General features: G+C 32.7%; 1 protein-coding gene and 1 non-coding gene across 2 annotated transcripts; both read right to left on the bottom strand.

Annotated features, from left to right (window-relative positions):
• Positions 1 to 10,127: 10,127 nt before the first annotated feature.
• TRNAR-UCG (transfer RNA arginine (anticodon UCG)) lies at positions 10,128 to 10,201 on the bottom strand. The gene has a single exon. It is a non-coding gene; the product is annotated as a tRNA-Arg (tRNA).
• A 1,757-nt stretch (positions 10,202 to 11,958) lies between these two features.
• Positions 11,959 to 14,356, bottom strand: LOC133813986 (uncharacterized). Its single transcript, XM_062247010.1, has 3 exons — positions 13,321 to 14,356; positions 13,075 to 13,254; positions 11,959 to 12,941 (listed from the first exon to the last, which is right to left on the bottom strand). The coding sequence occupies exons 1-3, from the start codon at positions 14,354 to 14,356 to the stop codon at positions 11,959 to 11,961; spliced, it is 2,199 nt and encodes a 732-aa protein (XP_062102994.1).
• Positions 14,357 to 15,347: the final 991 nt, after the last annotated feature.

Genomic DNA, 15,347 nt, shown 5'->3' with positions numbered 1-15,347 from the left:
CGATATCACCAACTTCTTTAATAGTAATTGCTTAGCTCAATCGTCTTCTTCTCTTGATTCTGGTGACTGGGGTCTTCTAACTGTAGTGCCAATTAGTAATGGTTCTGATTCATTGAGGATGAGAAAGGCTCCGGCGACTGTGACTGGTTCTGCTCGAATGCCCAGCTCCAAATCCTTGAGGATGGGATTTAGATAGCTCTGTTTTTTTTTTTTAGGAAATCGGTACAGCTTTATAGATATTTATATTTTATTGTGTCCAATTTAATGTTCAATCAAATTCTTTTCATTGAAAATAAGAATGAAGATGCAGATTCTACCAGTCAGAACCTCGAGTTTATGCAAGTATTGTCATATTATTACTATTACTTTATCTTTATTTTTATCTCATAATAACAAAATTAAAATTGAATAAAGTTTACTGGTTTTTCTAATTTTTTTCTTGTGTAGAACATTCGTTGAATATGTGTAATAATCAAACTTGAGCATATTTGATTAAAAATAAAATCCAAATTCCATTGGTATAAACAGTAAAGTCAATTTAGGGAATAAACAGAGGAAAAATAAAGGTTCTATTAGTATAAGATTTAAAAATAATAATTATGTGAGATTTTACCATGTTTCCTATTTTCAAAATACTAAAACTTATATTTAAAGACAGCTAATCTTTCAAAAAATTAAAAAATATGATTTTTTTTTAATCTTTAAAACATCTAATTAATCAAAATTTTAAAAAGTATGTATATTTTCTTTTTTAAGCAATTATATATCCATTTTTTATTTTAGACAATTAACCACTTTTATTAAATTGGTAGTTTATTTGGCACCGATTTTTTTTTCTCTTTTCAGTAAACTTCCTATAAAACTTAAGAATTTTTTCCAATATTCTTTTTTTTTTTAATTTCATCAAATAAAAATAGAGGTTTTTTCATAAATATACATTTTTTATGTTGTTTTTTTTTTTTTACATTTTTATGTCTTCTAAAGTTTTTTTTTTTTTTTTTTCAATTTTACTAACTTTAGTTTTCAAAAATACGATTTTAAAGTTTTATAATTACAAAAATATCATCTTAACTAGACATCAACACCACATTATTACAATGTTGAAAAAATAATATAAACTCAATTAGATAATAACCTCATAGCAATACATTATTGAAAAAACACATGCAAATCAACTATACATCAACACATGCAAATCAACTATACATCAACACATTGCATCAACCAACAATAAATTAAAAAATAATAAAACAACATTGAAAAACTTACTGTTATATTGTAAAATGTGTCAAAAATAAACTAAAAATGTATATAAGAACATATGAACATAAACTTAAAATAAACTAAAAAATAACAAAAAAACAACATTGTTTATCACTGTATTGTAAAATGTGTCCAGAAAAATAAAAAATTTACTCAATTAGAAACAACTAAACATCAATACAAAATAAACTAAAAACTCACTAAAAAATTAACCAACACACAAAATATATACAACTAAATTACACTTAAAATAGACTAAAAAGATTAAAGACGATAATTCTTAACCAAGATTGTAAATATATAGATTTACTTAATTACTTATCTATTATTCATTTTGGTAAGTGTGTGTATATCACACTTGTACCATTTGCATCAACCAAAAAACTAAAAAAAAAAAAAAAAGTTCACACATATATATTTATATATTTATTATTAAAAAAATAATTAGCCTGATTTTTCTTAAATAAAAAATAATAGAAATATTATTGATATTATATATCACCAAAATTAAATTATATATATATAAATTCATATGTTGATGTTGTTTTAATTAGTTTAACTCTTTTACTGTCACTGCCTCATCATCTTGATCACATCCACCACCACCACCTCAAGTCTGCAAGTATATTGTATATATACTACTACCGCCACCTTAATACTTCCCTTTTAAAGTTATCACCTTTTATTGCGAAAATTAAAGTTATGCAAGTGCACCCAGTCATAATTTGTAATAAATCTTGGGAAAACCAAATATCGTCCCACGAAAATTAATTTATCAATTACCATTTAATTAATTCTTGATTTCTATTTGGCTAACGAAAATTGGATTTGTAAAAATTGAAATCAAGAAAGTATAAATAAATGTAAAGTGCGCAAATAAATTAACAACAAGAACACAAGAATGAAATTCATGAACGTGAACAATTAGGAATTCTAATATTCTCTACTATCCACTCTATTATTTGTTAGTGCAATTACCCCTTAAATTCTTCTCACTAAAATGATAGGCATACAAAAGTATTAACTATTCGGATTAAGAAATAGAAAACTCAACCTAATATGAATCCCTTATATTTCTACGGTCATTTCAAACAATAGGAAATAATAAGTACAACCTTAAATCACATAGACCAATTTGATACTCTCGTTCTAAATTGAAATCTATGTCTACTCAATTTTAGCATTTTCAAATCTCACTTTTCAGATTTGATTCAAATTCATAAATCGTATGTAAATGGTGTGCAATCAATCACATACACAATAAACACAAATTGAGTAAATTTTAGATGAAGAAGAAATAGACAAATGCATTAAATCATAATAGAGTTTCAAGAGAATCAATTAGAAACCCTAATAATGAAATTAGTTCATAAACATGACTATGAAGTCCATAATACTAATGATTAACATAAAGAAAGACAAAGAAAAAGAGAAAAAGAACTCTAGATTTGATCCAATCTTCCCCAGAATGGCTCCTCTGCATTTTCCTACTCTCCTCTTTGCTATCCCCAACTCTCCTCTTGAAATCAGCATTAAAACCTAATTTTTTTTTTAGAAGAAATGTGGGTCGCGACCCACCTATTCCAGCGCCGCGGCCCGTGTCTAAATCATAGTTGGGCTTCGATCAGGCAGGCCACGACCCAACCTTTTTAGGGTCACGACCCGTGTATATTTTTTGGGCAGACACACTCATCAGTATCGCGACCCTCTGTTCCTGTGCCGCGGTCCGTGTCTAACCTCGAAAAACAGGCTTTCTGCCTTGGACCTGGCTGCATATCAGCATCATAGTGTCACGACCCTTAACAAACTATTCATTTTTTGTGGTTTTGATCCCGAAAATTCATCGAAGCCATAAAATTGCTTGATGATTCATCTTTTCATGGAATTAACACCAAAAGGCTAAATTTTCATCATTTTTTTTGTCAATTTGCTCTAACTATTCTTTTCCTTTATTTATAAGCTAAAACCTAAAAACAAAAAAGAAACAAGCATAATACTGCACTAAACAATAGAGAAACTTAATAAAATCTACCTACAACATAACTTAAAAACAAAAAAAAACTAGACTCAATACCTTCCCACCCTTTACTGCCAACTGAAGCCACCTAGCTCCCAATGCGCCAGCACCTTCTATTCCCCCATGGCCAAGCAAGACTCAAATTTCCAGCAACGTCGTAACCCGACTAGCTCCAGCCGCCAATCTTCCACGGCGACGCATCGACACCGCAACTTTTGGCCACCTTCGTCTACCATCAATGACATCTCGCCATCACCTTGGTATCGATGCTAACCTCGACTTCGACTCCGGGACTACATACCCTCAGCCAGAAGACCCCACCGTATAGTTAAAAATATAATGTCAGCACCGTATAAAAGAAAAAATCTCCGCACTAACGTAAATTTGTAAAATTTTCTTAACAACACGTGTTTTGTGTAAAAATCACTAAATATTACCATACTTAGAATATTTGAGAGTTACAAATGTGTAACTGATTTTGTAACTCCAAATATGTTACATACTTATAAATGCATACTATCCAAAATGTAACTCTATATGGTATGTTATAATATATGACAACACTTTCTCATATTATTTAATCTAAACATTATATTATATAAATAATATAACATTTCTCTCTTCATTCACCAGTGATATTTTATTATCTTCATATTGATGGTTTAATATTTGCTTGTTTAAGTTAATTTCCAAGTTTTTCTCATATTTTTCTAGAAGGAAATTAAACTGCCAATTACATGCTTCAAAAACTTTCAATTATTTTACTTGATAACTAGTTGTCTTTGATATTTTTTGTTACTTTTTTTCACCTATAATGCTTTTTCCTATTTATAATAGTTTTGTTTTTTAAAGTTATGTGTATCCATATTTGAGATTTTGTTTTTGTTTTTGCATTCATTATCATGTAAATCTATTTTTTTTATATATATTTTTATTTAATATCTTGGTTGTTGTCTATATGCTTATTCTTACTGTTCTCTATTTTATTTTTAAAAAAATCATGAGCTAAAAAATATCATACTACAACATATATTTAATGCTCTAATAATCTCAGTCACTAAAAAAACCACTCAATCGATCAATTAATTTTGTAATTTTTCAAGCCCAATTTTCAGTTATTATCCTTTGTTTGTTAAAAGGGGTTAGAAAAATTATTGATTCAAGGTTATAAATTGGATTAATCAGTCCTTAGTTTTCATTTATTTGGTAGGGAGGAAGAGTCAAGGAAGAAGGAAGAGTGTAGATTGTCAATCCACTCGAGCCCACAAAAAATTGTTATTTTTTACTAGGAGGGATTAAGAAAGAAAAGTATTAATTTGTTGTGTATTTCTCTTTTTTGCCCTTAAAAATAAACAATAAAAAAAATATGATAAATATGTTAATAAGTATTTTAATACCCTTTTATTTTCTTTATAATTTACTAAACAATTTTCAATTACTCACCCAATCCTTCATCTCATTTCATCTTTTTACACTTTATATACAATTCATTCTTAGCATATTTCATCCTTCTAACCAAACAAAGGCTCAATGCCTAAGTATTGTGTAATTGTTAACTTTGGATGTTTAAAGCTCAAGAAATTTGAATGATCACATACTTATGAATCAAATTTTTAACTTGTTTAAAATCTAAAAATTATAAATAATTAAATGTTAAAAATTAAAGATTGGTAATATATATAAGGAAGTGTGAGGGTTTCTCTAGCTCTGATAGGGCTTAGCGATGGCAGGGCGACCCCGACTACGGAAGACTGCGATGTCGAAGAAAACTTCGGCGGCGCACAAGAAAAAAGGTATGAATTCTTCGGATCCAATTAAAAAGACAAAAACCATAGACAGTATCTTAGGAGTTGCTGAGCTTCATGTTTCAGAATCTGAAAAGGAGGCAGCAATGGATTTGGACGAAGATGATGCTCATGGTCGTTCAGTGATATCCAAGCAAGTGTTAATTAGAGATGAGGGTATTGGAATCTCGTTATCCCCAAAATCATCTGAGAGGCATTTGCTGCAGAGGGCTGGAATTAGGGCCTCTTTTGCTGAAGTTATGGGTGCAATAACCTCTGCTAAAGCTAAGGAAGGTAACTCTCAATCTCAGTTTCCAATTTTGCATTTTGAAAAGGAGAATATGGGTAAAACAGGGGGATATGCAAAGATAGAGGTAGATGATATCAAAGATGAAATTCAATTTTGGAGCTCTGCTCTTGTTTGTCATGTCTTGGGGGCTAATCCTCCTATACATGTTATGGAAGGGTATTTTCGAAGAATATGGCAGAAGCAAGGTCTTGACAGAGTCAGTTTGCTAGCTCATGGAATCTTTCTTGTTAGATTTCATTCAGTAGAGGAGCGGGATGGGATTCTTAAAGGGGGTTATCAGTTCTTTGATCATAAACCTCTCATAATGAAAGCTTGGGATCCTAATATGAAATTTGTGAAAGAAGAAGTCTGGAAGGTACCTGTGTGGATTAAATTGATGAATCTAGAAGTGAAATACTGGGGGGAAAGAGCTATGGCTAAAATAGTTAGCTCCATTAGTCAAATGGTTAAACAGGATCAAGCCACTATAAACTGAGACAAGCTTCAATTTGCTCGGGTGTTGGTTGAAATGGATGTGTCTCAGGGGTTTCCTCAGTTTGTTCAATTTGAAGATGAAAAAGGGCAACTGATCAGTATTGATATCAATTATGAATGGAAGCCAGATCGGTGTGAAAATTGCAAAGGTATTAGGCATTTGAGTAATGTGTGTAAGAAACTCAAGAAACCAGCTCATTTCAAGAAGGTTTGGCAACCTAAAACTGATTCTGTGAGCAACAAGGAGGTTAATCTAGTTAAAACTATTGATGAGCATGGTTTTCAGGCAATGAAAGGCTTGGAAGTGAAGCTCCCTAGCTCCTCTAAGGTGCAAACCAACAATTATTTTGAAGTACTAGATTCGGTTTCCGCTTCTTCTTCTGCTTCAGAGAGGTGGGAGAAGTGTTATGCGAACTGCAGTCCATAATTGATGGAGGGGGAGAGCCTCCACCAATAAATGGATAGGATGTTGTTTTGGAATGTTAGGGGCATCAATAAACTCAACAAGCAAAATGAAGTCAAGAAATTGATTTCTCATTAGAGAAATATTGGGTTTGTTGGGCTCCTAGAAACAAAGGTTAAGGCTCATATAATGGGAGCCTTATACCTAAATATGTTTCAAGGGTGGTGTTTTACTTCTAATCTTGCTCATCATCCTAATGGGTGGATTATTATAGCGTGGAATCCAAATAGCTTTGAGGTTGACATAAAAGGAGGATCTAGTCAATGTATTCACTACTGGATTAGGCCGAAAAGAGGGGATCAGTTTCCTATTATTGTTGTTTATGCTTTGAATGAGAGCAGTGGTAGGCAACAGATTTGGAATGACCTTGGTTTCTGTGCTCAAGGCAATAAGCTTCCGTGGCTTGTTTGTGGTGATTTTAACTCTGTCTTGAACACTGAGGAAAGACTTAAGTATCATGGCAATGGCACTGAAATGGTGCCCTTTCAGAAGTGTGTTTCTGACTATGGTCTTGCAGATGTTAAGTATAATTGTTCGTACTTCACTTGGAATAACAAGCAAGCAGGAAAGGATCGGGTTTTTGCTAAGCTGGATCGGGTTTTAGCTAATCATGGTTGGTTGGATAAGTTCCCCACGGCAGAAGTTACTTTCCTCCCTGAAGGTGTTTTTGACTATACTCCAGCCATTCTCTCAATTTATCCAAACTTTCATGATACTAAGAAGCCTTTCAGATATTTCAATTATTGGAGTTCCTTGAAGAATTTCTCTGGTATTGTTCAAAATGGTTGGTAGGAAAATGTAGAAGGCTTTCCAATGTATAAACTTGTCAGTAAACTCAGACTTCTCAAACGTGGACTCAAAAGCCTAAACCAGCAAGGCGATGGAGGTATTAGTATACAGGATAGTGAAGCTTTTAAAACTTTACTTGCTATTCAAGTGAATTTGAGGGAACAACCTGGTAATGGAGAGTAAATAGCCCAGGAAATTCAAGCCAGAAATCACTATGCTGAGACTCACAAGAATTATCTTCTTTTTCTGAGACAAAAAGCTAAGCTCACCTGGCTTGCTCATGGAGATGACAACACCAAAATTTTTCATGCCAGTATTAAATAGAGGAGAATCCAAAATACAATTTATTCGATCAAAAATAATAATGGTATTTGGGTTTCTGAACAGAATGAAGTTATTTGTGCCTTCCTGGACTTCTATGAGCAATTGTTAGGGTCCAAAATGAGTAGCAGAACCAAGGTTCATAGAAGTATTGTCCGAGAGGGTCCGATGATTAGTCCTGTGCAAACTGCCTGGTTATTAACAGACTATACTCCTGATGATGTGAAAAAGGCTTTATTCTCTATCCCTCATGACAAGGCTCCTTGACCTGATGGTTTTAGTAGTGGTTTTTTCAAAGATACTTGGGATATAACTGGTAACGAAGTGACTTAAGCTATTCTCTCCTTTCTTCACCTTGGAAGCTTCTCAAAGAAATAAATGCTACAACCATTACGTTAATCCCCAAATTGATATGTCCGGGCTCAGTGAAGGATTATAGACCTATCGCGTGCTGCAATGTGATCTATAAAATTGCTACCAAAATGATATGCTCTCGGCTCAGATCTATTCTTCCTAGAATCATCTCAGCCAATCAAAGTGGTTTCGTCCAAGGCAGGCAAACAGTTCACAACATTATGGTGTGTTAAGACTTGGTCTGGGGTTATGATAGAAGAAGGACAAAATCTGCTTGTTTGTTCAAAATAGATTTGCAAAAAGCTTATGACACTTTTGATTGGGAGTTCCTTAAGGAGATGTTGTTGGCTTTAGAGTTCCTTGTGAAGTTTGTGACTTTAATCATGGATTGTGTTAGCACCCCGAGAGTCTCTTTTATGATTAATGGTTCTCTCCATGGATATATTCAACCTAAAAGGGGCCTTCGTCAAGGTGATCCAATGTCTCCTTTGTTATTTTTCATTGGAATGGAATATCTTTCTCGTATTATGGCTCGAGTTGCTAGATCCTGTTTTTCAATTTCACCCGAGATGTAAAAGCTTGAGGCTTTACTCACTTATGTTTTGCGGATGACTTGCTTCTTTTCTGCAAAGGAGACTATAATGCAGCAACCTTGCTATTACGTGGTTTCAAATTATTTTCCAACACTTTAGGTCTTCAAGCTAACTTGGGGAAATCGGCAGTTTATGGGGCTGGTATGGATACCTTGAGTCTGAACCGTATTGCGCATCTTTCTGGTTTTCAGAGAAGTTTGCTCCCTTTTAAATATCTAGGCTTGAAAATTTGTTCCAAAAGGTTATCTCCTTTCGATCGTGACTGTTTGGTGGACAGAATGACTAGCAGGATTAGAACTTGGAGCAGTAGGAATTTGTCTTATGCTGGGCGTATGGTTCTAATCAATTCAGTTCTTTTCACAATCAATTCTTATTGGTCTTAGATTGTGTTACTGCCTAAGCGTGTTGTTCATAGAATAAATCAGATTTGTAGAGCTTATCTTTGGAAAGGAAATGACATATTCAATGGCCCCGACAATGTCTCTTGGAATGATATTTGTTATCCTAAGAAAGATTGAGGTTTGGGATTAAAAGATGTTGCTATTTGGAACCTTTGTGCCATGGGAAAACACGTTTGGGCCATATCCACCAAGAAAGACAATCTTTGGGTGAAATTGGTGAATTCTGTCTACATAAAGCACAGTAATTGGTGGGATTATGAAATTCCCATGGATGCAAGTTGGTATTGGAAACGTATTGTTCGGATTAAAGATACAATTAAGCAAATTTTTACTGAGGTGGAGTTCCAACATTTCCAGTTCTCTATTGCGGGTCTTTATTCCAAGTTCAGACATAGTTCAATTAGAACATGGCCTTATGCTCTGATTTGGGATAAATTCTGTATCCCTAAGCATAGAGTTATTGTTTGGTTAGTTTTGAGATTCAGACTTCCCACTAAAGATAGACTATTTCGGTTTGGAGTGGCTGATTCTAGTACTTGTCTGATTTGTGATACTTTTGCTAAAACTCATGATCACCTCCTCTTCTTTTCTTGCTGTTACAATAAGGCAGTTAAGGCAGAAATTGGAAGGTGGATTGACTGGAATATGCTGAGTAAGGACTTGAATTGTTTAGTTAAAAGATTAAAGAAGACTAAGATGTCTTAAGGGAGGAGGAAAATATTCATGAGTGTCATCTCTGCCTTGGTGTATTTTATCTAGCAAAGCAGGAATTGTGTTCTATGGGATCACAAGCAACCCACAGTTCTGACCACTGTAAAAAATATTCAATATTTAGTTTGTAATAGATTTCAATTCACGAGAACTACCAGATTAAATAGGATAGATAAAGATTGGGTAGAGTCTTTATACAAAGTTATGTAATTAGTTGTTAGCCTTTGGCTTGGTTGTAATTGTTTTGTGATTAATACAATCCTTCTTATTTTCTAAAAAAAAATTTATTAAAAATTAGAATAGTAGTCCTCTATAGATAACTTGTATTATTTTTATAGTCCTGAATTCATGAAAAAAATTAATGCCAAACAAAATGTTTTTTTTTTCTATTATAAATATATTTTATTTAAGGTTATTTTAAAAAATATAAATTTATATTAGAAAATTGTATATTTATTAAAATTTATTTAAAAGTTACTCGATAAATAGTGTAATAAACTATATTGAAAAATATAGGTAAGATACGTTACTGTTGATTTAATTTGTCATTGAATCGTTTGAAGAATTTATTGTCGTCTCTGATTTTAGATTATGTATATTATTGTCGTTTTTACGGATAATATCATTTAAAAAATAATAAACCAACCCGACCACAGTGGGAGTCGAACCCACGACCTTTTGATCCGAAGTCAAACGCGCTAATCCACTGCGCTATGCGGTCATTTACTCCTCCTATGGGGATAGTTATAATATTATAAGGTATACTTTTGTCGTGTTTTAAATTGTTGTCGTTTATTTTTATGACTGTCGTTTGTATCTTAATTCATTGTTGTTCCATGTACTCACTATGTAAATATTAGCAATAACGCTAGTGTCTCTCATCTAAACCATATTCCTGTTAATTATTTAAAATTATAGAGATAAGAATAATTCTATACAAATTATATATATATATATAAATAGATTGAACATATATGAAAAGTATCGAAAATATATACCTCCAGTCATTATTATTAATAATCTCGATCTAGTTTTAGATCTAAAAAAAAAAAAGATGAGAAATTAGAACGTGTATACAAAAGAAAAAGAAAAGAAATTTGAATTAGTACACGAGCTTCCAAGCTCTCATTAACTCTTATAGATAGAGTTAGTGAAAGTCAGAATAAGCAGTGATCTTAAAGACTGGTACTCTATATTTATAGAATAAGACATTCTATAAGAGTCTCTGCCACAATTCTCTCAGTTTAATTAGGAAATTCAAATTAGATAAATAAATGTTACCATTTAATATTGAATGTTTTGTGATATTAATATATATATATATATATATTAAAGCAATTAATTCTAACTGATTTGTGTTATATCGACATCGTTTAAAAAATATTCTAACAATTCCTTCTCACATCTTCATTCACATTTCTAAGCCATTATTTATTACATTTTCTACACACACCAAAGAAATAATTGATTACCTACATACAGATCTAAACATATTACAAAAATATTCTTCCCAATTCACCATCTTCTTTTCGTCTTAGAGAAAAAAAAAAAAACTCTTGCAGATGACTGCTACATGAATATTAGACAGGTTGGTTATATTTATTTATTGTTGTTTTTCCTAATAGTAATAACAACTTTTTTATCTAGGTGCATATCTATACTTCTTCTTCCTCTGTTTCTTTTTTTTTTTCTTAATTAACAAGTAATGCTAGAGACACTCAAAGCTTATTATACAAATGATATGTATCATCAATTTTAGATGAAAACACTATTTAAAATTGTGTGTTTGAATGGAAAAAAAAATGTCAGTCATACGTCTAAATTTTGAATATTTTTTAAATTGTTATAATTAATATTTTCTCAACCAACATATATACTTTAGATGTAATTATTCCACATTTAGTCATTACTGTATGATAATCGAATACAACTCTTTTCTCAACTCTTATATTTTGTTACAATAAAACTTAGTGCATGTGATTTTTCTTTTTTGCCCTATTCTATGGTTAAGCACGTCGCCTTTTAATAATTATTTTATTTTAACAGAACAAATTTTTAAACCAAGATTTCAATAGTTAAGTGGTTTTTGTAAGAGTCTGAAAATTCTGATGCATCTGAAATTAAGTTCTTTGTATTTAGTTTTTTAATACACGATTATTGTTTGACGGTGCTGTACTTTGATTATTTATGATATTGTTCTATAGTGTTTTTAAATATTTTTGATGTAGTTTTAATAGGTCTGATAAGTGCCCACCAGGTGCTTGTAATAATTTTCTAATTTTATGATTAATATTGTAGTTTTTCTATGTTTATGATATCTTTGTTGAAATTGTATTCTGGATTGTTTTTTTTTTTTTTTGAACAAAAGAAGATCTTTATTAAAAAACAAACCAGATACAAAACAAGTTAGAAGCAACAGCTTCCAAACAAAGAAAGCGGCAGCCTAATGAAACAGCCACAGCTCTCAAAAAGAAACTATTACCAACCCTCTACAACATTGATCAAATATCTGTCCTTTTTGCTAAAGCTAAGAAGACCCAAACCCAAGATTCTACATTTAACAACTTTCCTAATTTCAAGGCTAATAATGCTAGCTGAACTACAAGCTGATTCAAAAATGCACTTGTTCCTGTTTTTCCAAATAAAGTACAGAGTTGCTGAAAGAACAACATTCATAATCTGGTACTTCAAACCTCTAACAGCTAAATGACACCAATCCTGAAGCTCCACGAAAGACTTCGGCCACATAAAAACACCAAGCCAGCTGCTAACTTCCCCAAAAAGCCTCCTAGAGAAGATACAGTCCATAAAAAGGTGACTGTGAGTTTCTAAAACCAGGTCACAAACAGGGCAAAAAGAGGATTGGATAGGTAAGAAGCGGCTCAAGTGATCTCTGGTAAGCAATTGAGAGTTAAAAATTTGCCAATAGATAAACCTATGCTTGGGCACTAGAAGTTTGTTCCAAACAGTCTCTGCATATACAACTCTTTGAGCATAAATCAGAGAAGTATAAAATTTCTTAACTCGAAATTTACCTCCCTTTTCAGCTTGTCTCAAAGACTCCTCATCAGTAATTTGCCTTAGTTTGAGCAGCTTCTTAAAATGCCAACTCATATCTTGCTTAATTGGAATACTCCATATGTTATGATCTTTAAGGTAAATGGAGTTGATCCATCTAACCCAAAGGCAGTCTTGCTTGCTAGAGGAGGCCCATATATACTTGGCCATCAAAGCCATATTCCATTTCTTGCCTTCACGAAAGCCAATACCACCCAACTTTTTCGGTAGACACACCTTCTCCCAAGAAGGGAGATGAAGCTTAGTCCTATTCCCTCTAGAACCCCAGAGGAAATCTCGACAGCATTTATCAATAGCAGCTGTGACTTTATAAGGAAAAATGAAAATACTCATCCAAAAGTTCCTAATACCAAGCATAACCGAGTGAATAAGTTGAGCCCGACCTGCAAAAGATAAGTTTCTACTCGCCCAACAGTTGAGGTTCTTGTTCAGTTTATCCAAAATCACCCCACAGTCTGCAGCCTTCCATTTACGTAGGCCTAAGATGAACCCCTAAGTACTTCAAAGGAAATGAACCTTCATCCATTTGCATCAGTTCAAGAATCTTGATTTTAATTCCTTCTTTAACTCCTCCAAAAAAGATATGAGATTTAGTTTTATTCGCAGAAAGACCTGTAGAATCACAGAACCTCTTGAAAGCATCTTGAATGCCTCTCACCGAATTGATATTGCCTTTGCAAAAAATAATCAAATCATCTGCAAATCAAAGGTTAGTTAATCTAAGATGTTTGCACAAAGGATGAAATCCAAATCCTTTTTTACCGGCATTGTGAGCCAAGAGTCTGGTGAGGTACTCCATTATCAGGACAAATAAAAGGGGAGATATAGGGTCACCTTGACGAAGACCTTTTTCCCCTTTGAAGGAACCCTGAATTCTACCATTCATGAGGAGACTGTAGCTCATTCCTTTTAAACAGACCAGAATCCAGTTAATAAATCTAGATGGGAAACAAAAATTCTTAAGCAACTCCTCCACAAAGTGCCAATCGACTGTATTGTAAGCTTTGCTAAGATCGATCTTCATTATACATCTTGCTGATATATTCTTCCCAGTATACCCTTTTAGGAGATCCTGGAAGATCATGATGTTATGAGCAAGATTTCTGTTCTTAATAAAGGCCCCTTGGTTGCTATGAACTAGGAAATGAAGCACTTCTGAGAGCCTAGTACAAAGCAGTTTCGAAATACACTTATAGAGTGTATTACAACAAGCGATAGGCCTGTAATCACTAGCTGATTTCGGGTCTGCTACCTTAGGAATGAGGGAAATCACCGTTTCATTCAATGATTTAGGCAGGAAACCATCCTGGAAAAAGTCCAAGACAGCTTGGGAAATTTCAGCTCCAATATTTCCCCATAACCCCTTGAAAAAGCCTGAACCAAAACCATCCAACCCAGGACTTTTAGAAGAATGAATGCTGAATAGAGCCTTCTTCACATCACTCTTACTAAACGGCCTTAACAAACGAACTTGTTGCTCCACAGATAGTCTATTTCCCTGGTTCAAACAATCTAAGTCTAGATCCATGGTAGCCGAACTACTCCTCCCCCTAAAGTGCTCAAAATGGGAGAGAAAATGCTTTACAACTTTCTCATAATCATCTTCAATTTTATCACCATTAATAAAAGATGTGATTCTATTTTCTAGTCTTCTTTTCCTCATAACTGCATGGAAGTATTTCGAATTTTCATCACTGAAAACTACCCAGTTAACTTTACTCTGAAAGCTACCCAGAGTATTCTGGATTGTTTTGAATGTCAATATAATTATTAATTTTGATGATTCTTGTGAATCCATTATCAAACCATTTGTGTTTTGGATTTATTGTTTCATGGGCAAAGGTTTTTGACAGCCATTCTGATTGTGTGAGTATCAATCATAGGATATTAGAGTAAGAAGACTTATTATTCAGTCAAAAAGTCTCTGCAAACTGTGACAAACAGGGGACCAAATCAGCTTAAATAAAGGCTGAGTAAGGTCTAAATCAATGATAACAATCCTAACTAAAATGAAACAGAATTGGTTAAACCAAGAATGCTAACAAACCAGGCCTAACTAATTAACCATAAACTGAACTCTAATATAGGAGAAATATACGATAGAATTGGGTAAGTGGTTGGTATAGAAGCAGCCTTATCTTGTGGTTTTAGTAATATGGAGGATTATTGAATGAATTAGAAAAGTTAATGTAATGTAGCATATGAGTTTGGCCTGAATCATATTCTGGTGCTTACCTTAATAAGTGTGTTTTTTTGGTTCTTTATTTTTTATTATTATTTGTTGAGATGAGGACTGGAAACGTTTTAAAGGAAGAATTCTTAAAATTCTTTGTTACTGGAAGTTGATTAAGATACAATTCTACTCAGCAAAAGTAAATTAAAAATATTATTAGGATCGAAAGTATATTAGAAGTGGGTTGATCATAACACTTGATGGTTCTAAGAATTCAACATTTCTCAAATCCAAAATTTTTACCAAAACATAAATAAATCTAGAAAAAATTAACTCACAACATACAACAAGATTTCAATAGGCACGACAAAGAGTGTTGCTTGCCGGCTTTTGAAGGCGCAGGCCAGCCAGTGTACACACTAAATATAAAGAACAATGAATGAAAGAAAAGTGATGCCCTCATATATTAAAAAAAAGTCCTATATATATTTACACAAATTTTATATGTTAGAAAATAACAAACACATGTTTCAATTTTTAACATTTATTTTAATTTCACTCGTTAAATATATATACTACCTTTTCGTATTCAACACATAGGTTAATCACTATATTT

Source organism: Humulus lupulus, chromosome 2, assembly GCF_963169125.1.
Source record: "Humulus lupulus chromosome 2, drHumLupu1.1, whole genome shotgun sequence".
Classification (NCBI taxonomy): domain Eukaryota; kingdom Viridiplantae; phylum Streptophyta; class Magnoliopsida; order Rosales; family Cannabaceae; genus Humulus; species Humulus lupulus.
The sequence above is the reverse complement of the archived record's forward strand: the minus strand, read 5'-3'. Positions and strand labels throughout refer to the sequence as shown.